The sequence below is a fragment of the Syngnathoides biaculeatus genome, chromosome 8 (genome assembly GCF_019802595.1).
Source record: "Syngnathoides biaculeatus isolate LvHL_M chromosome 8, ASM1980259v1, whole genome shotgun sequence".
Lineage (NCBI taxonomy): Eukaryota > Metazoa > Chordata > Actinopteri > Syngnathiformes > Syngnathidae > Syngnathoides > Syngnathoides biaculeatus.
The window spans coordinates 7,375,668-7,403,195 of record NC_084647.1 but is presented as its reverse complement, the minus strand read 5'-3'; the positions used below and the strand labels follow the sequence as shown (position 1 = coordinate 7,403,195).

General features: G+C 48.8%; 1 protein-coding gene across 2 annotated transcripts; it reads left to right on the top strand.

Moving 5' to 3' along the window:
* The first annotated feature begins 143 nt into the window (after window positions 1-143).
* Window positions 144-27,528, top strand: exoc3l2b (exocyst complex component 3-like 2b). Of its 2 annotated transcripts, none has more exons than XM_061826927.1 (15): window positions 144-329; window positions 9,791-10,264; window positions 10,732-10,970; window positions 17,148-17,386; window positions 18,029-18,280; window positions 18,481-18,599; window positions 18,667-18,781; window positions 20,180-20,290; window positions 20,519-20,619; window positions 20,698-20,814; window positions 21,011-21,152; window positions 22,794-22,916; window positions 23,250-23,405; window positions 24,636-24,757; window positions 24,887-27,528. In XM_061826927.1, exons 2-15 carry the CDS (start codon window positions 9,816-9,818, stop codon window positions 25,197-25,199), a joined length of 2,598 nt encoding a protein of 865 aa, XP_061682911.1. In that variant the 5' UTR covers window positions 144-329; window positions 9,791-9,815; the 3' UTR covers window positions 25,200-27,528. The 2 variants fall into 2 exon arrangements, with proteins under 2 accessions (XP_061682911.1, XP_061682912.1); XM_061826928.1 differs by lacking the exon at window positions 144-329 and adding an exon at window positions 2,093-2,288.

Here is a 27,528-nt window from a genome sequence, read left to right as displayed (position 1 = left end):
CGCAAATAATTTCTATAGAATCACGTTTATTTATAGACGCCAGTGTGTGCGTGTTAATAGCGGGGAGGAAGGGGACGGCATCACTGTTTCCTGTTGCCGCTAGAAAATAAAGCAAACAGGAAATGAGTCGGCCAGAACTCCGAGAGCCCGACCGGGAATCGGAGGAGACCGCCAGACCCGCGGCCAGAACCGAGACCAGATCCTCGGAGGGAGAGAGAGAGAGAGAATACGCTCACGGGTGAGATGTCGGAGTGGTGAGGAACCCGTCTCGGAACGTTCCGTCATCGTCAGGAAACAAGAAGAAGAAGAAGAAGGAAAAACAAGTTCAGGTCAGAAGGTCTTTCTCCTCCCTGATTGGCTGATGAATGATCGGGATCAGTTTCAAGTGTCTTCACGGAGATTTAAGAAAGCAAAGGCGTGAAAGAATAACCGGCGTTACTTTGACTGGACGGGACTCGAAATGGCGACAAGTCCGGTTTCAATCCGGGTTAAGGTTTGAAAGTCAGGTCTCAAGTCAGAGTCCGGTTTCAAATTGGGGTTTTGGGATTCAAACGAGAATTCGGGTGTCAAACGAGTCGGGTGCGGGCCTATTAGCAAGCGCAAAAGAGGGTTTCAAGCTTGGGTCGGGGTTCCCACCCGGCCCCTCAGGTTCAGTCTTTCGATCTGTCGTTGAACTTTCGCGTGTGATGTTGCGTAACGTCACGCCGAAGTGGCGAAAGTGCGAAGACGAGATGGAGCGACAAGTTGGAGTTTCACGCACGCGTGAATATTCATAAAAACAAATATGAATACACAAATAATACACATTTGTGAACGCACGCGTGAGAACCCGCTGGTGTACTTTGATGCTCTTCATGTCCTCTAATCGAAGTTGTATTGTATAAATAACACTAATTGGCGAACTGCCCCCCCCCCTTGAGGAACCCCCCCCCCACACACTTTTCCCGCGCTTTTGAACTATATTGGTCAAACTCCGCTGTCGCCGTTTTTCCTCGATATAGTACAGCGATGCCTCGGTTCTCGACCGCAATCCGTTTCAGAAAAACGGTTCGAGAAGCGATTTGTTCGAAAACCGATTCGATGTTTCCCATTAGAATGAATGGAAAAAGAAATAATGCGTTCCAAGCCTGAAACAATTGGGCTTTTTAAAGCATTTTTTAAGCTTTTCCTGATCATAAACTGCGTAATAGAAATACATGTGTAGTTGAAATACTTCATACAATAAAATAATTTAATAAATATTTTTATTTTATTTTATTATTATTATTATTATTTTATTTATTAATTTTTTACTTTTTGCTTAAAATGTGTGCTTTAGTAATAGAGTACGCTAGGCCGGGAGCGCATTGCCGTATCCCAGCCTTGTAAACATTTTTTTTTTAATAACAAAAGTGCGCTGGTTGCGCCGTGCGTATTGTGTCATTTCGGTGTTTTTTTCCGGCGGGCGTTCGAATTGAGCGTCGTGGGTGGGTCAACTACTTTTTTTGGACGGCGGGGGAATTCACAACAAAGCGCGTCGCGGGTCAGCCGTTCTGGCCCCGCGCAATGTTGTTGCCGTTCGAGTCCCGATTTTCGTTCGAAAACGGAAGCCAAAAAAACCTCGAAATTTTCGTCCGAAAATCGATTTGTTCGAAAGCGGGGACGTTCGAGAATGTATTTGTCACCCTGGAGTGGGGGGGGGGGGGGGTCACTTGCCTGACAGCCTCGGGGCCCCCATTTGCTCAGGGCCCCCTTGGGACAGTTTTCCCCCCTGACGCCCCACCGTCGGAGTTTGCTAGCTAAAAGAAGCGTCAGCGTGACGTTAGCGACGCCAAGCTACAATCACACAAACATCCGCTATGGCGCAAATTGCGGAACGTGCCCTTCTTATTGGCATCATTATTGTTATTATGATTATGATTGTTGTCGCTGTCATCACGGGCATCAATAAGCTTCTGTTGCTGTGCGCGCGCATTCTTCCGACTCGGGCTCATCAGTCATCACCTGCACGCGCGCGCGCACTCGTTTTCCCCCTGCCGGTGCAGTGGGCGTCGCCATTTAGAGGGCGACCACGTGACCTCCAAGGACACGTCAAGTCGTCCCTCGGCGTCGGCCACTTCCAAGCTGAGCATTTCCGAGTGAGCTTGAAGGCATCACGACGGATCTCGTTGCAAGGTTTCTTTCGTCCTCCTCGAGGGAACCGAACCGATCCGGGACCGGCTCCGAGCGCTCACGCTCTCATTTTTCCTTCTCCTCCACTTCGCGGGTTTCTTTGTTGAGTCACCGATCCGCCGGGATGGCTCGCAGCGGTGAGTGACAGCGTTCGAACCCCGTCGTTGTCTTCCAAGTGAAAGAAAGTGTGCGAAAAGCGCAGAACCGGTTCGAGTGGGCTCCGCGTTTACGTCAACAACAAAATCAAAATCATTTACGTCGTTGAAACTTTTGCACGGCAATCGGAATATTTCGCCCAAAAGATCATTTTAAATGGATATAAATTCAAACGAAACTGAAAAAAAAAGTCATTTGCATTGATCTACTTTGAACGTGTTCGTTAGTTGCACAGGATCACAATATTTTCAACGGACCTGCGGTGCATCCATCCGTTCATTTTTCTGAGCCGCTCATCCTCACAAGGGTCCCAGCCGAACTGGTCGCCAGCCACACATTCGTTGTTTGCTTATTTTAAAGAACAACAGGGGATAGTGACGTCACTTATCAAGTTTTCATCGTTAAAGTAGCTTTAATTCATAATGTGTATATATATATATATATATATTTTTTTTTTTTGGTTTTTTTTTTTTCATTGAATTTTTTTGTTAAAATGTTCAACTTTAAGATCACAGGCTGATATTTTTTTTATATTAAATGAAGATTTTAAAACTGCATGCACTGGATCAAGATAAAATAATATTTTGTGGTATGTTTCTCGTCACGACGATTCGATTGTTAAAAATGATTATTCATAAAAATTGTGCCAAACATATGTGCGTTCATCTGAGACGACACGCTGTGGCGACCCCGAAAGGGACAAGCCGAAAGAAGGAGGAAGGATTGTACAATCGCATTTAGATAATGATTACAAAATAGATAGAAATACAAAAATCACATTTTCAGATTTATTTTTTTGTTTGTTTGTTTTTGGTGTTAAAATGTGCCCCGACGTGGGCCAACCTCCATTTTTATTTATTTTATTTAATAAATAAATACATAAATCAATCAATCAATAAAGAAATAGACAAATAAATAAATAAATGGGTGAATTAATGAATGAATAAATGTGTAAAGAAGTAAATAAAAAGAATGATGAAGAACTAAATAAAATAATGAAATATACATGTGTTGATGGCGCGATGCGTTCGAGATTGTGGGAAACTTCTCAACTTGTCACTCATTTGGCGTCAAATTTATTTGAGAGTTTCGGAGAAGGCAAAAATTCCACGAAGCGGAGTCGCTTTCGGTTCGGCAGCACTTCTCCGTGATGCTTCCTGTTCCTTGCGGGTGTGCGGCGCGCACTTGAAGGTTAATTAATGGCTAAGCGAAAAGGCGTGTTCGGGGTCAAAGGTTCAAGGCAGGAATGTTCACCGGACACTTCATTAGGTACATGGTCTTATGGAGGGGGGGGGGGTCGCTTTTCTTCCTCTAGGGAATTATGTTTCTAATATTTCTTTCAGCGTGATAGTTAAAAGATTGTTTTTTTTTTTTTTTTTTGGGGGGGGCTCATTGATGCTGCCGTGTCGTTTTATGTCGTCCCTAATCAAGCGTCCGGTGGAGGCGGTGTGTTCGGGCGTCTTTGGGAAATTTGTCACACAAGGCGCAAAGTGGTTTACGGTTTATGGCTCGCTTTTATGCGACTCGCACTTGCCAACAAAAGACAAAAAGCGTGTGCGTGCGATGAGTTTTTTTACATTTTTTTTGCGGGGGGGGGGGGCAAGTGGGGGTGTTCTTGCTGGCGCGTGAACGAAAAAGCAGTTGGAAGTTGACGTCTGCGGCACGACGAATGAATGCATGAATGGACCAGGCTGAAATACATGGAAAGCGCTTATGAATAAAAATTAATAACAAACAAAACAAAAAAAAGAAAAGAGCCCCCCCCCCCCCGGGGTTTGTTTTTATTTCTGCTGACGTTGGTGTGTTTCGCTTCCTGGTGAAAATCAAAGAACTTTCCGGTGACCTCGCGTGACCCCGTCCCGCCAGCGCTCACTAGTTGACCCCCGCCGCTCACCATTGAATTCGACTTCAGGGATTCCATCCGTTTTCTTAGCCGCTTATCCTCACGAGGATCGCGGGAGTGCCGGAGCCTATCCCAGCTGTCAACGGCGGGCCACACCCTGAACCGGTCGCCGGCCAATCGCAGGGCACGTCGAGACAAACAGCCGTACTCACAGTCAGTCACACCTACGGGCAATTTAGTGTGTCCGATTCATGTTGCGTGTTTTTGGGATGTGGGAGGAAAGCGGAGGGCCCACCCGGAGAAAAGCCACGCAAGCACAGACACAGGCGGGTCTGGATTCGAACCCGGGACCTCAGAACTGTGAGGCCAACGCTTTCCACGTGCCGCCTCTTAAGAGATTCGTGTTTTTATGTATTTATTTTTTGGATTTGCAACTTCCGTAGTTGGCAAGTTGAGTGTTACAAAATTTGCCATTTGGTAGCTGTAACATGCGACGTCCATTTTATTAACAAATTCAACATCCATCCATCCATTATCTTAGCCGCTTATCCTCACAAGGGTCACGGGAGAGCCAGAGCCTATCCCGGCTATCTTCGCGCAGGAGGCACGCTCGTTCACGATGACGCAACGTTTTTTTTTTTTTTTTTTTGATGTGCAAACTCCACACGGGGGGGTCGGGATTTGAATCGCGGTCCTCAGAACTCTCTAACCGGGCGTCTAACGTCGTGCCACTCAAATTTAACGTCGCACAAATGTAATTTTTTTGTAAAATGGAACATGTGACGTGTGTCATTTGGGACACGAAGGATTCACGCAGATTTCTCACAAGTGACTTTTTTTTTTTCCATGTCAAATTCCAAAAATTCAAAATTCTTTGTCAAATCTCTACTATACGATTCCAAAAAAATGGAATGGATGTGGGATGTATACAACACTCTTTGTGAGTTAGAAAGTGATCTCAAGCAAAACCGGTTTTACATCAAAATTTCGTTCAAAATCGGAAATCATATTTTGGCGCGGGGGAGTCCGCTTTTTCTTTCGAGGCCACTGCGCGGACTTTGAGCCGAAATAAACGCCGCCACGCCCGACTGTAACCGCACAAACTAAATACGGGACACGCACCTGTTGCCGGGGAAACCAACCTGGTGGCATATCAAAAGTCTACACACCCTCCCCAAAAGCCAGGTTGTCGTGACGAAAACGAGACCAAACTAAATTGTTTGAAATATTTCCCTCTCCGTGGAGGTCATAGGTCACGTCGATGTCGGAAAAGATTTTGGAATCTTGTCGATATGGGCGGGGCATTCCGTCACCGAGGCCGGCCCGGATTAAGAGGCGGCATCATCGCGGTCATGTGACTTTTGGGACTGCTCGCGGATGTTTTTTTTTTTTTAATTATGCGCACGGGCTGACATTCTTCGGGCCAAAGTCGCCAAAGATCCCGACGGACGACTCGGTGATCCCTTCGGAATGCCGGCCCGCGGGCTGCGCTCGTCACGTGGCGCTGCTGCTGCTGCTGCGGGGATTATTGTAGGACGAAATTCACCGGGGACGAGTCCATTCAGTTGCGTCAATCGATCGTCATTCTTGTTGTTTTCAAATGAGCTGCCGAGAGAATTTTGACAAAAATGCGGCCCGGAAGCGGTTTGACGTAATTTGGTGGAGTCCGCCGTGTTGGTCGGAAGCCGGCCGCCATTTTGGCTCCGATTGGGAAAATAATGAAATCCCGGAACCATTTTAATTCAAGTTCCACTGTCATGAAATGCATGATTTTTAGTATTTTAGTGATTCATGAAAAAACGGCAGCCGGAATGGACCCGTCTGGTTTTTTTTCACCACAAAACATGATTTTGACGTATATTGCTCTTTGTAAATCCCGCCATGAAAATCTTCTCGGGGGATTTGTTCACGACAAGAAGCAGGAAGCGACGTACACGGCGGGACCGCCCTCAAGTGGACTCGTTTGTTTCTATTAGTTTCACCTCCGGGAAGGTAGCTCGTCGTTCCTTCGTGTTAGCCAAAATGCCGGCTCGTTGTATCGCTGGATACTGCTCGAACACTCGTGAGGATGGATTCGCTCTTCCAAAAGACCCGGTTTGTCGTGAAAAATGGATCGCACAGGTGCAAAGGACGAGAGCCTCGGGGGTTCCAAATGACAGGTGGGTGTGTATATAGCTACTAAAAAATAATTATAGTTGGGGTGGGGTGGGGGGGGCGGAATCCGTAAATCATGGGTGCTAAATGTGTCGGTGTGCCGTCATTGGTGGACGCGGCGCAGCTGGGGTGGCTCATTTCCGCGGCGGAGGTGGATCGGACGGGGAGGCGGTTTGGATGCGGCGTTGTCGTCGCTCGCGGGCGGTGGATCGGGCAGGGAGGCGGTTTGGCCGTGATCCGCGTATCATCTAAATATGTCTCAAAACCAGAGGGTAGTATTGCCCCGGTCCCTTCACTCGGTTGTAAGATGTTCTCTTGTTCGAAAAGAGCTTCCGTGCCAGAAGGGGCGTGTTCGTCTGCCATTGCAGGGGCCAATGGCGAATGTCCCGGTGTGACATCACGGACAGAAAATGCAGCCAATATGGCGAGCGCTCGGATGTCGAATGACACTTCCGCAACTTTTGCGCGTGGATGACGCGCTCTTCGCTCATATTTATTTTTTCGTGTCGACATTGAAGTGAATCATGTTATATGTATTTTTTCATGACAGTATCTATTTTAGTTTATAGGCATGACACTTGACCTTTAAGGGAGTCCCGATAGGTTCAGGCTCACGTCGGACTTTTGCATCTTTTCCTCGTTTGCTTTTTTTGTGTGAGCCGCGATTTTTCGTGTTTGAGTTTTGAGGCCCTCCTCCCCATCCTCGTCGCCGTGACGACAAAACGGCGGCTAACCCCGCGCCCGTCACGCCATCTTTTCGACGAGCGGCGGAGAGGAAGTGATGATAAAGTTTACAGGAAGTGGTTCTGACTTATTTGCGCCTGCCGCGCGCGTCCCGCCTGCTTCCTTTGACATCGTCGGCTTATCTGCGCCGCCGCAGGTCAAGGCCGAGTTTTGGGCCGCCACCCGATTGGCTATCGTCTTCTCTTCCTGGTTTCCTGTTTGCGCGTTGTGACATTGGAAGGTGGCGACCTTTTGACCTCCTCGCCAGCGGTGGAGTTGAGCGAAAGTTGAGTTCTGGAGACTTTTTTTTTTTAAGCGTCCCGTCCTGATGGCGTCCCTTGAGTACATCGGTTGTAACTGGATTTTGCCAGAACGGCCGAATCAAATCAAAAATGGCCGACGCGTTGTTCGGCTTGGGCTATGTTACCGCGGTGATGCGCGTCCAATTTGAGGGGAGTAAATTTGTGCGAAAAATGGTTGACTTCCTGCTGAACGCAGGGCCTTGGTTCTTGAGACTTTTGGGTGGGTCCGGTTCTGACAGACACGTCCACCCAAGATGGCAGGGGTGTCAAACTCGTTTTTGTCGCGGGCCACATTGTAGTTATGCCTGTGAATCGATGGGAATCTTTTGCCTCGTCATATTTACACATGAAATTTATCAACTCGGAAATCAAGCCCAATTGGTTTTTCAACTATCCTTCATGTTTTGGTAACACAAAAATGCTCGCGACGTCTCAACTTTACCATTTAGGATATGACGATTTGAAATGTTGTTACAGATGATCACAAAAATCGTGGCCACATAAAATCCTGCGGCGGGCCGGATCTGGCCCCCGGGCCTCGACTTTGACACCTGCGCAATACGGTGTCGAATAGTGAAACGTTCGATTTCCAAATTCGCTCGGGCGGCCCAAATGACGCAAAAAGAGTGGCTTGAAGCCAACATGGCCGACTTCCTGTTTAAAGGCAAACAGCGGCTCTTGAGACTTGTGGGCGTGTCCCGTTAAAATTGCGATGCGTTCACCCAATTTGCTGAAACTGGAGTCGGGGGGGGAGCTTTTCCGATTTTCTGGGGTTGGGGGGTCGCGAGTATCCGAGGGTCCCGTTGGCCACAATGGCCGAAATTGCTGATTATTTTATTCTATCAACCAAACACGGCCCCGGGCCGCCCCCTGGCCTGGCCGTTTGCCACCGGCGGGCAACCCGCAGCGCCTCAGTGGCGCCCCCTTCCTCGGCAGCGCCGCCTCTCGACGTCCTTCGCGCTATCGCCGTCCTTTCCGCTTCATTGTTTCTGTCGGCACGCTTCCGCGATGCCCCTGCGACCCTTCTCGGAGACAAACAGCGCTGGCCCGCCGTGGCGCTTCCTGACCCGCCGCTGGGGCTGCTGGGTATTTATGGAAGCCGCGCCGCAAAAAACAAAACAAATCGTCTTTTCTCCCCACTTCGCGTTGGCACGTCTCCGTGTGTGTGCCTGTGAGTGTGTGCGTTAGCTGGGGTGGTCTCCGGCACTCCCACGACCCTTGTGAGGATAAGCACCTTGGAGAATGGATGGATATATTTGTGTACGTGTGTGTGTGTGTGTGTGTGTGTGTGTGTGTCTATTTCTGGCAGCTGTGCTGGTGAGACTGGAAACTGACGACATGACAACAACATCCGCAAACGCACACGCGTACATATTTCACACACACACATATTCGTGCACATTTTACCAGCACGCGTCTATTTGCGATTTCCGATGTGTGTGCGTCGTGCGCGCTGTGGTGAATGTTTGCTGATCCCAGCAAAGCCAAAACGTTGCTTGTTAATCTTTAAAAAAGGATTTATAACTCGTCGGGCTTGTTGCTATGGCAACGGGTCATGGCAGCTGTCAACTTGTGTGTGCGTGTTTGTTTTATCTTTTTTGTCTTATAATTTAAACATGATGACCATATTTGAAGGCGGCACGGTGGCCAGCCGGTTAAAGCGTTGGCCTCGCAGTTCTGAGGTCCCGGGTTCGATCCCAGACCCGCCTGTGTGGAGTTTGCACGTTCCCCCCGTGCCTGCGTGGCTTTTCTCCGGGTGGTCACTCCGGTTTCCTCCCACATCCCAAAAACACGCAACATGAATCGGACACACTAAATTGCCCGTAGGTGTGACTGTGAGTACGGCTGTTTGTCTCCATGTGCCCTGCGATTGGCCGGCGACCGGTTCAGGGTGTGGCCCGCCTCCTGCCCGTTGACAGCCGGGATAGGCTCCAGCACTCCCTGCGACCCTTGTGAGGATAAGCGGCAAAGAAAATGGAGGATTGATGGACCATATCTGACTTTGTGCGATAACCCTTACTCAAATCAACAGAACCACATCCATCCATCCATCCATCCATTTTCTTAGCCGCTTATGCTCACGAGGGTCGCATGGAGTGCTGGAGCCTATCCCAGGTGTCAACGGGCAGGAGGCGGCTGGGTACTCCCCGAACTGGTCGCCAGCCAATCGCAGGGCACGTGGAGATAAACAGTTGCGCTCACGATCACACCTATGAGCAATTTAGAGTGTCCAATTAATGTTGCACGTTTTTTGGGACGTGGGAAGAAACCGGAGTGCGTACCCGTAGAAAACCAAGGCAGGTTTAGGTGGGCATCCAAACCGACTGACCCGGATTTTGTCCTGGAAATATGTATTTGGAGACGTGAAGTCCCATTACCGTCGACAATTTGCAATCAACACACCTTTCGCGCCGAGTGGTGTCACAAAGCGTCACTAACCTGTCACGTGTCCCCGTTCCAGGTTCTTCTGTGCCGCCGGCTCCGTCATGCCCGTCCTCAAGAACCTTCCGGTGCGCCTGAAGGGCGGCGGCCCCACTTTGGACAACGCCCTCTTCATTCGCAGGATGAGCCTCAACATCAGCCCCCGCCACCGGAACCCCTTCGACGACGGCGCCGACGACGGCGCCGACCGATCCTGGTCGCCGGGCGGATCCTTCCTGGACGCCGACGTTTCCGGCGACTGCAACCCGTTTGAGGTTGAGGAGGACGAGAACGAGGCCAACGAGGAGAAAAAGGTCAAAAGGGGGCGAGACGGCTCGGGGAAAGGGTCCTTCATCAAGTCGCCCCTGAAGAGTTTGGGGAAACTCGGCAAAAATTTGAGGTTGTCGAGCCGAGGGAAGGATGGCGCCGCCGGATCGCCGTCGCCGCAGGGAACGCCGTCGCCGGCCGAAAAGAAGAAGAGGGGTCGCAGGAGCTCGGAAGGAAGCCTGCTCAGGTAGGAAAAGTCTCGCGTGTCGTCATAAAATGTCTCAAAGTTGGGAAAATCTGGTCCTAATTTGAACTGAACCTCTTCCGAGACCGGAACGTGTAGTCAAGTCAGGTGCAATGAAGTCTCGGAGTTTGGAACTTGTGCGGCAGCAGTGATCAAAACGGACTGATGTTTGTACAATACAGTCATGACTTTGTACGGACAAAGAGACGGGAACACGACTCTGAAGTTGGGAGAACGCAGTCGCAGGCGCAGGGACAGAAAAGACAGTTCGGAAAAAGGTTGTCAGGTGCGGTACTAGAAAACATCTGAGTTTGGCAGCGTAGTCATAACTTTACGCAGGCGAAGAGAAAATATCAGAAGTTAAAAAAAAAAAACCCTCAGGTTATGAGGCGCAGTGACAGGGAAAAGTGTCAGAGTCCGGCTTACGAGACAGTCCCAGTAACCGTACGCTCTTTGGGTTTCCTGCGCAGGTTTGCGGGCAAATACCGCGACACCTTGAGCTTCCGCAAAGAGACTCTGGCCAACGGCGACACAAACTGTTCGGAGAGCGAGGGCGACTCGTCCAGCCGCCGCCTGTCCTTCATGAAGATGGTCGGCCTGGGCAAGACCAAGCGAGAGCTCGGGGCCGACCCGTCCTCGCAGGCCGCCGAGGACCAGGCGGCGCGCAAGGAGCCCGAGGTGGAGGTCAAGCCCAGGGAACCTCTGTCAGGTGAGAAGGGACGCGTGGGAACCGCTGATGGTTTTACGGGAGTTTGTTCTTAATTGGAATGTTGCAGATCTTCTCCTGGGTTCTCGAGGTTCCCTTTGTGTTTGATCCTTGTGAAAATGTTCTCCTAGTGTTTGCGGCTACTGGGGATGTTCTAGATGTTCTTCTACTATGAATGTTCTGAATATTTTCCCACTGTTTCTACGTGGAATGTCAAAGAGGGTCCTCTAGTTTTTGTTCCCACGTGGACTGTTAGATCTGTTCTCTTTGTGGCTACATGTCCTTTTGGTGTTTGTTTTCTAAACTGAGTGTTGGTTCTCGTAGTGTTCTTGATGTTGATGTTCTTGTTCTAGCTTATTCTGGACATTCTCCTAGTTTTTGTACTCGGAACGTTGTAGCTGGTCTACTAGTTTTTGTTCCCACGAGAAATGTTCAACATGTTTGTCCTTACTGGTATTTAATGTTGTAGGTTTTGTTTTGCTTTTGCTACTGGGAAGGTTTCAGATGTTCCTCTACTCTTTGTTCTTACTGGAAATGTTCAAGAAGCTCTTGTACTGTTTGTCAATCCTGGAAATGTTGATCTAGTCTTCGTTCCTACTGGGCATGTTCTAGATGTTCTCTTACTGTTTGCTGCTACTGGGGGTGTTCTTCTTGTCCTACTAGTCTTTGTTCCTCTTAAAAACGTTGTAGGGTTTCTGCCTACTCAGACTTTCCTAGATTTCCCTTTGGCATTTGTTTCTAAATTCCCAACTAAGGAGTTTTACGTGGTCTTCGAGCATTTGTAACGACTGGTTATTGTCCAGATGTTCCGGGTATTCTCCTGGTGTCCGTTGCTACTCGGGTTCCTCGCTTTTGTTCCACTAGGGAATCTTACCTTTTCTCCAAATAATTTGTTCTGACTGTGAATTTTCAAAATGGTCTCTCGGCGTTTGCTCCAGCCGGGAATGTTCCACAGTTTGTCCGTTCAAGTGCGGGCTTGTCGCCATCGGATCCGCTGACGCGCGCTGATGTGTGATTTCCAAACACGATCCTGTTTGGACTTTCATCGGGGTTGTGTACCGTTGACACATGGCCAGTGGGGCGGGGTGGATGGGGGGGGGGGGGCGACCACGCCCACTTCCCACCCTTTCACCCCGTCCCCTCGCTGGAAGCCGCGTCCTACGGAGGTCCTTCAGGATGCGACAAGAACCGACAAGGTTCTCCTTGTTGTGGTCACGCGGGTGAGCGTGAAGAAGGCGATGAAGTAGATGAAAAGATGAAGACGGCGAAGTTCTCTGCGGGCTTCCGATGGCCGCAGCGAGATAACGAGAAAAAATGTCGGCGCTGCTACGAATCGACTCAAAACAGTTTCACCGGAATTCGAACGCAAATGCGAAAGCCGTCTGTCGGCTTCGCTGATCGAGACATGACGCAAAAACGCCCGTAAAGTCGGAAATGTTACGCATTTTTTCTATCCGGCCGTTCCGTGTGAAAGTTGCGGCTAATCTTTGGCACGGAATCGCCGACGTTTACCCGTTGACCGTTTTGGAAAAGTTGCATGTGCTCGGCTCAACGCGCACGACAGACACGCGTCGGGTTTTTCAAGCCGTTGAGACGGCTTTTGGGATCCGTACCTCATGTTACATTTGCGACAACGGAGGTAAACGTCAATATTTTTCCTAGCGTTGTGCTTTTCCCTGAGACAGCAACGAGATGTAACACGATTTGCCGATTTAGAGCGTCCCGTTGTCGGCTGCGAGTGCACGCACTCCACAGTAAGGAGGGCGAAAGGACCGAGAGAGGGAAAGAAGGAAGAAGGCACGAGTCCAACACGACAGCCGACATGTGGGCGGAGTCTCCGTGCTGGCGTAGCCGCTTTAGAGCGCCTCGTTGTTGGGGGGTAGGAGAGCTGTTATGACTCGATAGTTATGTGAAAGATGCTAAAGGTCGTAGCGTCAATTTTTCCAGGTCGTAGTTGAGGAATTTGGTTGAGAGTTGAGCAGGGCGTGGTTTCAGCGCACTTCTGCTTTGCCGGATCTGCGTTTGAAAGTGGCTGAAGTCTTGAAACAATTGAGGCTGGAAAAAAAAAGTCCATTGTGTCGTTACGGTGTTCTATTTAGTTGCCGCTTGCGTAACTTTACGATTTCTCACATTCCGTCAGACGGCAGCGGTCAATGATTAGCGCGTCCTCGGCCGTCCCGGCGGAGGTCACCTGGACTTCCCGCTACTCGCTCCGAACACACCTCGGAGCGCAGAAAGCGCCGCCGTCCGAAGTCCGAGCCGAGGGGACGGGCGACGTCCGTCGCCCCCCGTTCTGCTGACACTGCGGAATTCTCGAGTCAAGTTATCAAGCACGGGAGGGAATTTATGGTGTGTTCCAAATGAGAAGGTTCCAGAGACCAGATACCAGTTCCGGACCAGCTACACGGGTTCTCTCTGGTGGTCCACAAAAAGTACAAGTTGATTTCTTGGAACATTATCACATTTTTTTTCCACAATATTTTTTTCCCTAAAAGTTTTTCCTTGTACCGTGACTTATTTTTCCTAAAAAAAAAAAAAAAAAGTGAGCACCCTGAAAAGAATTTTCACTCCTAAGGGCAGCACTTCATACGCTCCACTTGCCAAATAGTGTCGACTTCACTTATTAGCAACACGGAAGTAACGACAGCGCTGAAATCCATAATATCCAAACCATAACGATAACTTTTTTTGTTTTCTGTGATGAGTCGCCGTCAGCCGTCGATCGAGCGCACGGCGGCGACGGTATGCGGAAGCTGGCGGGCGGGCGAGCGGGGCGTCACCCGCCCAGATGGAAGACATTTCCTGCGGCGGAACAATAAGAGCACTGTGCGTGCGGCGCCGCGACACGTGTGCGGCGAAGGTGCTCCGAGCGCGCCCGTATCGCCTTACCGCGGCGCCGCCCGTCACCGCTGACCTCGGCCCTTTTCGGTGCGGTCCTGGTACGCCGAGTGACTGCGGTGGGGTGTTGCGGTTTGCGCGGTGAAATTTCCATTTTGCAAACCTTGACCGGTGCATTTCATCTGACACCTTTTGAAAGTCCAACTTTAGTACTCTTTGCAGTTTTCTGTTCTCAAACATCCAAAAGTTCTCCGATCCCGGGCAGGCCCTGCTCTTTTAAAGCCAGACACATTCAAAGTCACACATTCTACAGTGTGGAAGATGAGGACAGCGATCCCGAGTGGACAAAAATCATTTCTGCGCTTCACCCGCACATTTTGTACCCTCATTTGAAAAATGTGCAGGTGTGCTCAGTCTTCTTCTTTTCCTCTCGGCTTGTCCCATTAGGGCTCGCCGCCGTGTCTCATCTCAGTGGAACACATATTTGTTTGGTACAGTTTTTGCACCGGATCCCCTTCCTGACGCAACCCTTCAGCATTTAGCCGTGGAGAGAAGCTAGCGGCACCTGGTATTCCCAGGCCGTCTCCCATCCGACTACTAACCAGGACCAAAACCCGCTTAGCTTCTGAGATCTGACGAGATGGGGCGTTCTCAGAGTAGCATGGTCAGTCGTGCCCGCATATATAAAGTTACAGGTGTGGTCCACCGGTCATGCCCACAGATATTAAGTAGCAGGTGTGTGTTCTGTTTGTAATTATGATTGTACCCCTTTAAGAGCAGAGGGGGGCGGTGTCAGGTAAACGAGGAAATAGAAGTAAGCTGAGCAGCAGAGACCGTGTGCTTCCGTGACGTCAGGCTGCGGTTCACCGCGCTGGATCGGTTTTCGCATGCGCTGAGGGTGTGCGACAAGTGCGCAATTGCGCAGTTGCACAGCTTAGAGGGAACATTGGTCAAGACTACACAAAATAAGCGACATATTTCAATTTCTATGTATGTCTACTTGTAAAAAAAATGTACGCGCGTGATTTTTTTTTTGCGCTGGACAGTGCAGATTTGCGACTGCGATGGCGCGCGGGCGCGTACACTCCTGTCAAATCACAGTGACTGTAAGGATATAAATATTGTATGGTTGGTACTTGGCAGATTTTTGTGGGGTTACGTTAGCAGATCCTGCCTCGAACGTCGAGGGACTGCACTAGCGGGCTTCAAGTAGAAATTTGAAGACGGATCAGAACAACTTATTTCGACCGTCTACAAGTTTTTCATTCCTTTTTTTTTTTTTTTAATTGGCAAAATTCTCAACTAGCATTTGTGCCGTGATGGACAAATACATTTCTGGGAACGTCCACCCACCCGTACGGCTTTCAGTGACTCTTCCAGTCTCTCCGTCGCAACCTGCTGATGATTCTTTGAGGTCGGCAGATCCTTCAGCTTCACGTTTCCACCTTTCGGTGTTGTTCTTCAGACTGTCTGGACACAAAACGTGACAAAGACCGTTTGACGTCACGCGTACGTCGCCCCGGCGACCAAATCCTCCAGTCGTGGGCGGGTGGAAACGGTGAAACATTTCGACGGAGTGGAAGTCCAAGGCTGCCGCGTTGGGTTAGGTTGTTTGTTCCCTTCGAATCAGCGTCTTCCTGCGTGCACGCGCGCCCGTGCGCGTGTATGCGTGCACGTGCCAACCTGCCTTCCTCTGCGGACGCTAAAGCAGGCAAACACACAAACAACATTTGCACATCCTCACTCGCACACACACACACACACGGATAGCAACGGGTCTTGTATGCGTCCTTGTCTCCTTGTTCCCTTGTCTCTTTGCTTTTGTATTGCTGACACCCCCCCCCCCTCCAAAAAAGGTCGCTATCACGTTATAACGTGATATGTTTCTGTGTTTTTGTTTGATTACACGTTACAACGTGAATCATTTCACGTTATAACATAATTCCTTTCACGTTACAACGTGAAACGTTTCATGTTATATCGTGAAATAAACTACGTTATAACATGTAATTTATTACATTATCTATCTATATTTGGGCATCCTACCAAGGAGGTAAACAGGAAGACACAACTAGAAGTGGATTCTCAATGAGTGCTGCACAAAATATGGATTTGGTGAGTTTTTTACAGAGTCGTGGTGTACCCGAAGATTGCCTCTTACCCATGGAGCAAGAACATGTAGAAATGTAGTCGAACATGGAGTAGAACCGGAGGTAATAGCTTTTTTTTTTTTTTTGGGGGGGGGGGGGGTGAAAAGGGGTGAAATGTATTTATTTATTATTTGCTACGTTATAACGTGTAACGGATCTACGTTATGACATGAAACAAATCACGTTATAACGTAGAGCAATTTGTGTTATGAGATGAAAGTTGAATTACATTACAACGTGAAACCTTTCACATTATAACACGAAATGATTCCGATTACAACGTGAAATTAACCACATTATAACGCGAAACACATCATGTCATAACATGAAACATCCACATTATACAGTGAAACATCACGTAATAACGTGATGGTGACCTTTTTTTTTTTTTTGGGGTGTGGCAGCAATACGCTTCCGTAGTCTCCTCATCTCCTTCTGTCTTTATGCCCTTGAGTCCCCTTGTTTCCTTGCTTCCTCATCTCTTGGTGTCTCTTTTTGTGACCTTATGTCTTGTTTGTCTTTTTCTCCTGGCCTTCCTCATCTCGTTTTGTCCTTGTTTCCTGATCCCTTTGTGTCCTCATCTCCTTGTTTCCTTATCTCCTTGTGCCCTCATTTCCCAGTGGTCGAGAGTCTTTGACTATTTGAGCGTCAATCTTGTCTACTTGTCCCCTTCATCTTCTTATGTCCTTGCTTCCGTTCTTCCTTGTGTCCTTAACTCTTTGTTTCCTTATCTTGCTGTCTCCTTGCGTCCTTATCTTGTGTCCTTATGTCCTCGTCCCCTCACCTTGTCTCCCCATATCCATTGAATTGAGTCGTGTCCTTATTACCCTTCTGACTTACCCCCTTATCCCCTTGTGTCGTCATCCAATTATCCGTCCATCCATTTTCTTAGCCGCTTATCCTCACGAGGGTCGCGGGCAGTCCCGGAGCCTATCCCTGCTATCATCGGGCAGGAGCAGGGGAACACCCTGAACCGGTTGCCAGCCAGTCGCAGGGCAAATAGAGACAAACAGCTGGACTGTCAATCACACCTACGGGCAATTTAGAGCGTCCAATTAATGTTGCTCCTCGTGCCCTTCTGTCCTTGCCCCCTCGTGTCCCGAGCTCCTCGCCGTTTTGAAAGTTTTCTGGATCTGAAGTCGATCCGAGTTGCGCGCTGACGCCCCCCCCGCCGTGTGCCGACGTCCCGCAGTGCTGGAGATCCTCCAGCTGGTGAAGAAGCGCGACCTCCTCCTGGCCGACACGCACATCCTGGAGCTGGAGCAGGAGTGCTGCGGGCCCCAGGGCGGCCCGGCCCCGGAGGACGGCGGGCGGCGGAAGGCCAAAGACGTGGAGTTGCTGTACGAGGAGCTGCAGAAGGAGCTGTGGGCGGTGGTCAGGGAGTCGCTGCGCTCGCCCACCGCCGGGCCCAACCTGGGCCTGGTGGTTCAGGTGAGGACGCCAGAATCGAGGTTGAAGTGAAAGCAGGAGCTTCATTTAGTCCAACCGAAAGTGGGGGTTTATAGGCGGCACTACTGGACTTTTGTCTCAATGAAACGCCTCAACTCACTTCAACATAGTCCCTCGGCACCCACATCTCACACGATTGTCAAAAAAAGACGTGTAATTTTGTCAAAATGAATGAACGGATGAATGCCGTTTTCCAAGAGAGAGTTTTGAAGCTTTACATGTTTAGTGCAAGATTGGTCTAAGTCCAAGTAGTTTTTCTGTCAACTTCGCAACGATTCTTGAGAAAAGGTCTCTAAAATTGACTTCCGGGTATAACTGAATGAAGCTCACTTTTAGGGATGTTTTTGCGGGAGTTGAAGCCTTGTTTCATAGGCGTGGTCTTCTTGGAGTTGGACCACTATCGCACTGGTGGAACAAGAAAAGTGCCCAGTGCGATATCGGACTTCCCCCAAAATGTCAAAATGGGAAGTAAACCTTTATTTAGCCCATCATTCATCTCAAATGTGTTTTTTTTTTTTTTTTCCTCAATTTATTTCTGCCTACAATTTTACAAACGGCAAAAGTGGAGTTAGCCAAGTCTAGTTCTCGGCGAAGCTCGACTGAGTTTTGCGGGATCCGGCGCAGGTGCTGCAACAGGAGGAGGTGGTGGACGCGGGCCGGCTGGCGTCGGCCGGCCCGAGGCCGCGGCAGCTGAAGCGGCGCTGGAGGGAGGCGGTGGAGGACGCGGCCGACGGCTCGCTGCCTCAGAAGACCGAGTTCACCGCCGGGGAGCTGGCCGGCTACCTGGACGGGGTCCGGGCCCGCGTGGTCGACGACCTGGACGCCGCCAAGAGGAACGTGGTCAACATTTACCCCGGGGAGTACCAGGCCCTGCAGGTGAGACGGGAAATTAGTGATTCACCATCAATTTAATTATCATTATTATCTGAGCCGCTTATCCTCAAAAGGCTCGCAGGAGTGCTGGGGCCTAGAATTGTAATTAGTGACGAGAAATGAGATCAGTCCAAGCAGGAAATTTGCAAGTTGACTGATTTGTAATTCATCTTTTTTTTTTTTTGGGATTTGTGACATTTCAGGTGTACACGCGAAGTTACCACCAAGCGGTCGCCAGGCGACTGCAGGCCATCACCGAGCAGCAGCTGCAGATCACCGACATTTACTCGCTGCTCGACTGGCTGTACAACATCTACAACAGGTACAGCCACAAGCCCGTCTACGTGTGTCTATGTGCTTCATCGTTGCGGCAAATGTTTGTCGGTTAGGGATGTTCTGGCCAAGGTGTGCGTGTCGGACCCTCTGCGGGGCTCTCAGCTGGGACCTCTGCTGCCGTCGGACGTCGTGGACAGGCTGGAACAAGACTGCCTCAACTCCGTCAGGGTGAGACGCACCCTGCGACGACTACCGTAATTTCCGGCCTACAAGCCGCGAAATATTTCACAGGCTCATTTTTTTTTTTCTAACGGCCGCAAGGGGGCGCTCTAGGGGAAAAGGTAAGAGTGAGAGCGGTGGAATATATGTGCCGAGGAAGTGATTTCCAGGTCCGGCCCTGTTAGCGCTAACGTATGTTAGCTACCTCTATGTAGAAGAACCGAAGACCGGGGGATTTCCCAGTTAGCGTCTGCTACGTACCCAGAGTTCCCCTGTTAGCAATGCGTGCGCATTAATCACAAGGAGACTTTCCAGCACGGGTTAGCGCTCAGACCGTCACACCGGTCCGGCCCTGTTAGCGCTGCGCTAGCGTGTTACTCCCATGTCTTAGTGATTTTTACCGGTATGTTTTTTTTTTTTTCAACCGGTCCTGTTAGCGCAGCGCTAGCTTTAGCGCAACGGCGCTAGCGTTAAACTCTCTGTGTACCGTTTTTCTTTGTAAATATCTCGTGTTTCAACGTGGACACTTGCAGCTTATACACAGGTGTATCTATGTACCAAATGGTATTTCCTTTACAAATGTACTGGGTGAGGCTTATATCCAGGTGCGCTCTGTAGGGCGGTAATTACGGTACAGAACAAGCGGACTTTGATCGTCAATGTGCGCCTCCGTTGCTTCGATTGACAGGAACTTGCCGGCGGGAATTTAAGATGAGGAATTTTTTAAGCACAGCGCAGGTCGTATGTAACAATCCGCCACAAGATGGCGACAAAGCACGATGGTTGAGGAGCTCCTCAACTCACTTCAATATAGCACCTTAGAAGCCACAAGATTTTGGCAAAGGTCTACATTTGTCTAAAGGGAGCTCCTCGACTCACTTTGGTCTAGTTCTTTGGCACAAAGCTAACCCAAGATGGACCTAAAGCATTACTTACTACTAAAGGAAGTTCCTCAATTCGTTTCAACATAGTTGCGTGGCATCGAGATATCACAAGACGGCAGAGGAACGCTACTTTTGTCTAAGCGAAGCTCCTCACTCACACAAACCCGAACCTCAACGCACAGAATTTGTCTAAATGACGTTCTTAACTCATTTCAACATAGTTCATTGCGCCCAAGATGCCACAAGATGGCAGCGGAGCCCAACTTTTGTCTAAAAGAAGCTTCTCAATTCACTTGAACATAAGTTTCCTGGCACCAAGATGCCAGTGGAAAAGCACTACTTTTGTCTCAAAGAACATCATCAACTCACTTCCGTGGAGTTCTTGGCGCCAAGATGGCAGCAAGGCAAAACCTCCGGTCTACTTAGTGTTTGATTGCCAATCGCTGACTCTGCAACTCATTTCCGGTCCGGCCCCGCGAGGCGCGTTTGCTTTATTAACCTCGCCAGGCCACCCGCCCCGCAGGCCAAAGTCACCACCGAGTTGAGTCAGGTCCTGGACGAGGAGGAGAGGAGGTGGATGGAGATGCTGCACGTGGAGGAGTACCACATCCCTCTGGCAAAAACCATCATACAGGTGACACCCCCCGCCCAACCCTCCACCCTCGACCCTTTTGTCGTCACGGCAACACACACACTTTACTCTTTAGTCTCGTAAAGCTGCTTGATTTTGTTCTCCGGCATCTGGTCCGACTTTTTCCTTCCGCTCATGTCAAAGTCAAGTCATCATCATATCTACAAACTCCGCCCGCCTCCCCCGCACATATTCAGGAATTATTTTTGGTGTTTTTTTTTTTTTTTACAGAGGCTGCAAATCGATCTGGAACGTTCCGCCTCCATCAACAGAAGTTTGGGCTCCAGAGTGGCTCAGTGCAGCCTCAACGGCCTGGCGGACTTCCTCTACTGGTGCACGCACGCATTCGCAAATACGCACGGGTCGGGGTTGAGTTCGGCGGCGCAAAGTTGACGCCCGTGGCCTTTCAGTTTCCAGCGTAAAGTGGAGATGTTCCACGAGGGGATGCAGAGCGGAATGTTCGGCGAGCACGAAGACGGATACGTGTCCAAAACCGTTGCGCTCGTCAACTGCTGCCCGCCGTTCAGGTTTTGAACTTTTTAGTGCCTCTCAAACAGTCTAAATGGAAAGAAAAACGTCGCCAAAAAATTGTTATAACACAACACGACTGTACAGCAAGATGCGATTGCAGCCGGTGACCATGCGGGGGCGCCGGTGTGCGGCTGCCGGTCCCCATACCGCATTGAGCAGAGTGCGTGTGTGTGTGTGTGTGTGCGCGCGCAGATGTTTCGTGCAGCGTTGCGTTCCGCGCGAGACGATGACGACGGCTAGCGACGATTCGCTGCGGCGCGCCAACAGGGCGCTCGACCACATCGTCCAGCAGGGGGTGCGAGTGCTCTCCGAGCGCCTCTTCCTCCACATCAGGGTAACGCACACGCATGCGCACACCACCCCGTTGACGAATTCAATTGTAATCATTCATTCTGGAGTCATCATAAATGCTTCATTCAACATGCAGGAAAGACTGTGATGATGTGTTTTTAAGCGATGCTCTCGAAAATGGATTTTACCAGAATTTAGTTACGTGTCTTCGGTGTAGTAACATGTTATGCCACAACAGGTGGGGCAGCACTGAGCTCCAATGGAAGAGATCAAGCGTATTTAAAGGGGAAATCCACTGATTTGCATGAACAATGTACCCAATACGTAAATTCGGCGAACGGCCTCCGTCGGTAGCCGTAGCTCGGCGAACGGCCTCCGCCGGACGCTGAAGCTCGGCTCGCGAGCTTTTGGTTCGTCACCTTACACGTCACATCCGTGCACTTAAGTCATGTGACTCGCGAAAAAATGGCAGCGCCCCCGAAACGTCGTAATTGTCGATTAAAAATCTTCTCAAAACGCTATTAAATGAGAGAGGATTTAACGTCACATTCTCAAAATAGAGTACATATTTTATGACCTATTGGATACATTGTTCATGCAAAGCACCGGATTTCCCCTTTAATGGCAATATCGCTGTTGTTTCCACAAAGCAGAAAATTATATCTTATATTAATATGCCTGGGAGGATTGTCAAGTACTCTGTGTATGTGTTACTGCAGTCTGCAAAGTCGCAGTTGATTGAAGGTTTACAGTTCCCGTGACTTTTATAGTCGTAGTTTTTGCTAGCCCGTGTATGGGTTTTTCCAATATGAGTTAGCATTAAGCGTAGATCACTTCTAGCTAACAACAGACTCCCCGACAGTGTGTAGCATACTCAGTAGGACCTATGCCGGGCGAAGTAGCTGGCTGGTGGGGCACCAAACCACCTCCCTGTCCGATAAACCTCCGCGGCGCCGACGAGCGAAGACATCAACACATTTAGCACCCCTGATTTACGTACTTTATTAAGATATGACGCGGATCTTTGTTACTTCCGACAGTATTACACACACACACACCAACTATTATTTTTTTAATACCTCTGTACACACCTACCTGTCATTTGAAACCCACAAAACTCTCATCCTTTGCACCCGCGCAATCCATTTTTCACGACGAACCGGGTCTTTTGGAAAGGTGTGAAGAGCGAATCCGTCCTCCCGAGCGTTCGAGCAACATCCAGCCATACAAACGAGCCGGCATTTTGGCTAACGCGCAGGGGAAAAAAAAAAAAGCTAATTTCCCGCCGGTAAAACCGGTACGAACACACGAACCCGCCAGTGTGGGCGTTAAAAAAAAAAAAAAAAAAGTCACTTCCTGCTTCTTCTCCAAAACGAACGCCTCGAGAGGATTTTCATGGCGGGAGAAAATCCAATAAACCAAATCCATAAATGTCAAAATCATGACGTGTGGTAAAAAAACGGATGGATCCATTCCAGCTGTCTTTTTTTTAAATTAAATGAAAAATCATGCCATACATGTCGGTAGACCTTTAAAGCAGATTGAATGACCCATAATTGTCCCCCCCCCACCCCCAAAATCTGATTTTGCTGACATCTTTTGACGAACCGACCGCGTTTGAATGCTCCCCTTTCATGGCTAACTTCCTGTGTGTCATCCATGCGTTTGTGTGCGGGCGCGTCAGCCATTTTTCGAGCGCTTGGTGAAGAGAAAGTGGCTGAACAATGCGGAGCCGTACGAACAGATTGAAGCGGCCGTCAAGGAACACTTCAAGAAATATCACAGGATGGACGACCCTCCCTACCAGGTACACACAGAAATTTTTGGCCTCACAGTTTGAGGTCCCGGGTTCAATCCCCGGAGCCGGCTATGTGGCGTTTTCATATTCTCCCCGTGCCTGCGTGGGTTTTCTCCAGGTGGGCACTTTGGTTTCCTCCCACATCCCACAAACGTGCGACACTAATTGGACACCCTAAATTGCCCGTAGGTGTGATTGTGAGTGCGGGTGTTTGTCTCTACGTGCCCTGCGATTGGCTGGCGACCAGTTCAGGGTGTGCCCCGCCTCCTGCCCCGTTCACAGCTGGGATAGGCTCCCTCGTGAGGATAAGTGTGCAGTACTGCAACCTATTGTCGTGTTCAGCTTCTGGTGGCGGAAGTTCACCGGCGCGTCCTGATGGAGTACCTCCGCTCCGTGATGCGAGGCCGAATCATCTGCACGTCGCTCAAGATGAGGAAGAGGATGGCCGGACGCCTACGAGACGAAGGGCGGCAGATCAAAGCCCTCTTCAAGGATCTGGTTCGTGCCTCACCTTCCAAGAAAAAGAAAAAAAAAATCATTTTGCATAACAATTATCTTCCCGAGATTTGATACATTTCTTGTTTCATTTTCAAGTGAATGCCGATTGACCGTTTTGACCGTTAAAGCTAAAACACTCGATTGCTACATGCTACAAAACTAAACTAGATAACAGCGTATGAAACTTTTTAAGTAGCCAAAACATAGCTAACAGTACATAAAGTTGTATGTGAGATAGCTAAAACTAGTCCACTGTACATAGAAAAGCCAAAACCAGCTCTACAAAGTAGCTAGTAGCTAGTATTTACATTAATTAAAATTGTCTCACTGCATATGAATAACAAAATGTTAATGCTAACTATATATATATATATATATATAATGTAGGTCTTATAAGTTATCTGAAAATTTCACCAATAAAACTAGTACATTTTGGGGGTAAAAAAAAAAGCTAAATGAGTTAACTGAGAGTGATCTAAGCCAAACTAGCTTAACTCAAAATAGCAAAAGTGAGTTCAATGTACACGAAAAAGTCAAAGCTAGCGAAAAAGTCATCTAGGCTTGCTAACTGTACATAAACTACTTCAAGCTAACCATCTGTTTATACAAGCAAACCAATCCAAACTCGCTAACTGTATAAAATAGTCAAAGCTAATAATTGTATGAAACTAATACAAACTTGCCGTATGAAATACTGAAAAGTTGACTTAACTGTAGGATGTGGTCAACATGAGCGAACTCTATACAAACCTCGAAATAGCTAATAGGTGTATTTTAAGTGGTAAATCCTAGCTAACTTGATTTACATGAATAAAGGCTAGCTAACTGCATATAGAGTAGTTCATATTAGTCATCAGTATCCAAGGTAGAGGTATGAAAATTAACGCACTGTACTTGTGAAAAAAGCCCAAGAGCAACGCTAGCTAAAATAGTAAAAGCTAGTTAACGATAGCAACAGAGTGTGTGAGTTAAACTTAACTAGCTGTTTATTTTTTCAAGATGTTTTGATGAATTTAACTGTACATACTGTGGTATATCATAAGCAGTAGATGAATGTATCTCAAGCAATCCATCTACAGTAAAATTATCCAAACTAGCGCATCTAAACTCAAGCTAGGTACGAGCTAATCAATGGTTAAAATTGTTTTTTCTGCCCGTGTTTTCATCCGAGCCCACACATGAGCGACGTGAAATAATCAATAAACGCGTACATGAATAATATTTTGTCAGGAGTCTCCGTCGAGCTGGTTGGACGGCGCTCTGGCTCACATCTCGGAGCTCATCCAGCTGGAGGACATTCCGTCCATCCAGATGGAGGTCGGAGTTCTGGCGCAAGAGTTTCCAGACGTCAGGTGAGTCGGGTCATTTAAAAGAAGCCTCGTAGTTGTGAGGTTTTGGGTTTGAATCTCCTCCAACCTTTGCAAAAACATAAATTGATGATTTTCAACACACGTGAACGAGCCGTCGTGCCCAATTTTCAGGAAGAAGCACGTGTCGGCCATCCTTAACATCCGCGGGATGACGCGGCAGCGCGAGCGGCAGGAAATCCTCAACATCGTCAAGGACATCGAGAACGGCGACGGCGGCGGCGGCGGCGCCGCCGGCGGGGGTCCGGCCCGGGTGACCCGGGACCGCGCCCTCTTCTCCGAGGTCCCCGTGACTTCCGAGGTCCACTGCCTGAACGTGGGCCTGAGCCGCGTGGCCCTCGCCGCCTCCTCCTGCTACACCGCGTTTCGCCCCCGCGGACGCAAGGCCCCCACGTCGACGCGCGACAACCCCGATGACGTCCTCTGAGGCGGCGACCGCTCGCTTTCTCCACAAAGACTTCAAAGCAGTCACTTGCTTTTCATGCCTTTCCGCCACTTTTCAAATGAACTCTTCAAGGCCTCTGCAGATTCTCTTCATTCTGTTTCCATGTAGGCCACCTCGATGCTGAGCTAAGACATTCCCGAATAAGTTTAGGCAACGATACACTCCTTTTACCAGAATCGGTGCGGTGGTCCCCCGCGTCTTCCTCCCACAAAAAAAAAAAAAAAAAAAGCAAATCCACGTGGATGGACAGATGGTCAGATGGACCACTCAAAGAAAAGAAAATGTGTTTTTGGATGTACGGATGGTGAATGGATGGACGAGGACACGACAGAAATCGAACTACAGTCATTCCCGGCCGACAGAGCGCACCTGGTTGTAAGCCTCTCCCAGTACGTTTGTAAAGGAAATACCGTTTGGTACATACATACGCCGCAGCCGTGTAAAAGCCGCAAGTGCCCACATTGAAACACGAGATATTTACAAAGAAAGAGTGTTTAACGCTAACGCTAGTGCCGCGCTAACGCTAGCGCCGCGCTAACAGGGCCAGTTAAAGAAGAACTTACCGGTAAAAATCACTGAGACGCGCCAGGAACACAGCAGCAGCACGCCAGCACAGTGCTAACGCTAGCACAGCACTAACACGGCCGGTAAAAGTCACTTCCTCGGCACATGTATTCCACCAGTCTCATTCTTACATTTTCTGCTCGAGCGCCCCCTTGTGGCTGTTGGGAAAAGATGCGCAAATTAGCCGCATAACCACATAAACCAATTGCCCACATTGAAACATGAGATATTTACAAATAAAGACAGTCCAGAGCGTTTAACGCTAACGCTGGCGCAACGCTAACGCTAGCGCCGCGCTAACAGGGCCAGTTAAAGAAAAACTTACTGGTAAAAAGTCTCTGAGACACGGCAAGAACACAGCAGCAACACGCTAGCACAGTGCTAACTCTAGCACAGCACTAACACGGCCGGTAAAAATCACTTCCTCGGCACGGTCTCACTCTTACCTTTTCCGCTCGAGCGCCCCCTTGCGGCTGTTAGGAAAAAAAATGCACAAATGAGCCGCATAACCACATAAACCAAGTGCCCACATTGAAACCCGCATTGAAACACGAGATATTGACAAAGAAAGACAGTCCAGTGTGTTTAACGCTAATGCTAGCGCCGTGCTAACACTAGCGCTGCGCTAACAGGGCCAGTTAAAGAAGAACTTACCGGTAAAAATCACTGAGACGCGCCAGGAACACAGCAGCAACACGCTAGCACAGCGCTAACGCTAGCACAGCACTAACACGGCCGGTAAAAGTCACTTCCTCGGCACGTATATTCCGGTCTCACTCTTACCTTTTCCGCTCGAGCGCCCCCTTGCGGCCGTTCGGGAAACAAAAGTGCACAAATGAGCCGCGTCACCGCATAAACCGCAGGGTTGAAAGCGTGCGAAAAAAGTGGCGGCTTACAGGCCGGGAATTACGGCAGATGGAGGGATGAACGTCTTGACGGATGGACCGCATAAACGATGGAGGGGTGACGGTTGAAGGAAAAGAGAAATGGATGATTGATGGATGGATGAATGAAAGAAACAGAAAGAAAGCTAGCTTTTTTTTTTTAGCAAACTGAATTTCTGGATACTTCCAAATGTCTTAAAGAAGATTTTTTTTTTTTTTTTTTATGAATTCATATTCCGACCAATATTCCAGATTTTGCTCCACCGGGGATAATCTGGGAGCACTTTAGCCAGCAGGATTCCTACGCAGAATGTCGGGCACGTCTGTCTTTTTGCTTCTCCCCCTCGATCCTGTGGTTGCACAAAAAAAAAAAAAAAAAAACCGCGTAGAAATATGAATCACGGTACTAGATGACGTCATTCTGATTGTATTTCAAACAAACACGGTGTCGGGGGACAAAGATTTTCATGTTTTTGGGCGGTTATGATCACAGATTAAGATGTCGTATTCAAAAAGGGGAAAAAAAAGGGCAAAAAACCATTTCTTGACATTTTTAATGATTAACTTTGATTGTTTTGAAGGATTTGAAAGATCAACAGCAGGAAAGACGACAAACTCACACGCGAGTTATTAGTAATAACTGACACTGATTATTGTTTGCGGAATTATTTGCTGTTGATGAACACGCCGTGACGAATTAGCTGCTCGGTAGACATCTGCCCGAAAAAACAAAACCCCCAAAAATAGGCACTTTTTACAGGATTAAGACGCAGATGAATTTTGATTTGATTGACTCATCTTCTGTCAATTTTGTATATGTGGAAGTATGTAAATTGATAAACAACAATAAACGGAGATTTCTG

Coding starts and splice junctions, on each gene's coding strand:
- exoc3l2b (XM_061826927.1), top strand. CDS start 9,816: ATGCCCGTCCTCAAGAACCTTCCGGTGCGCCTGAAGGGCGGCGGCCCC. Junction 21,153..22,793: donor GCCTCTTCCTCCACATCAGG/GTAACGCACACG, acceptor CGGGCGCGTCAG/CCATTTTTCGAGCGCTTGGT. Junction 24,758..24,886: donor CAAGAGTTTCCAGACGTCAG/GTGAGTCGGGTC, acceptor CCCAATTTTCAG/GAAGAAGCACGTGTCGGCCA.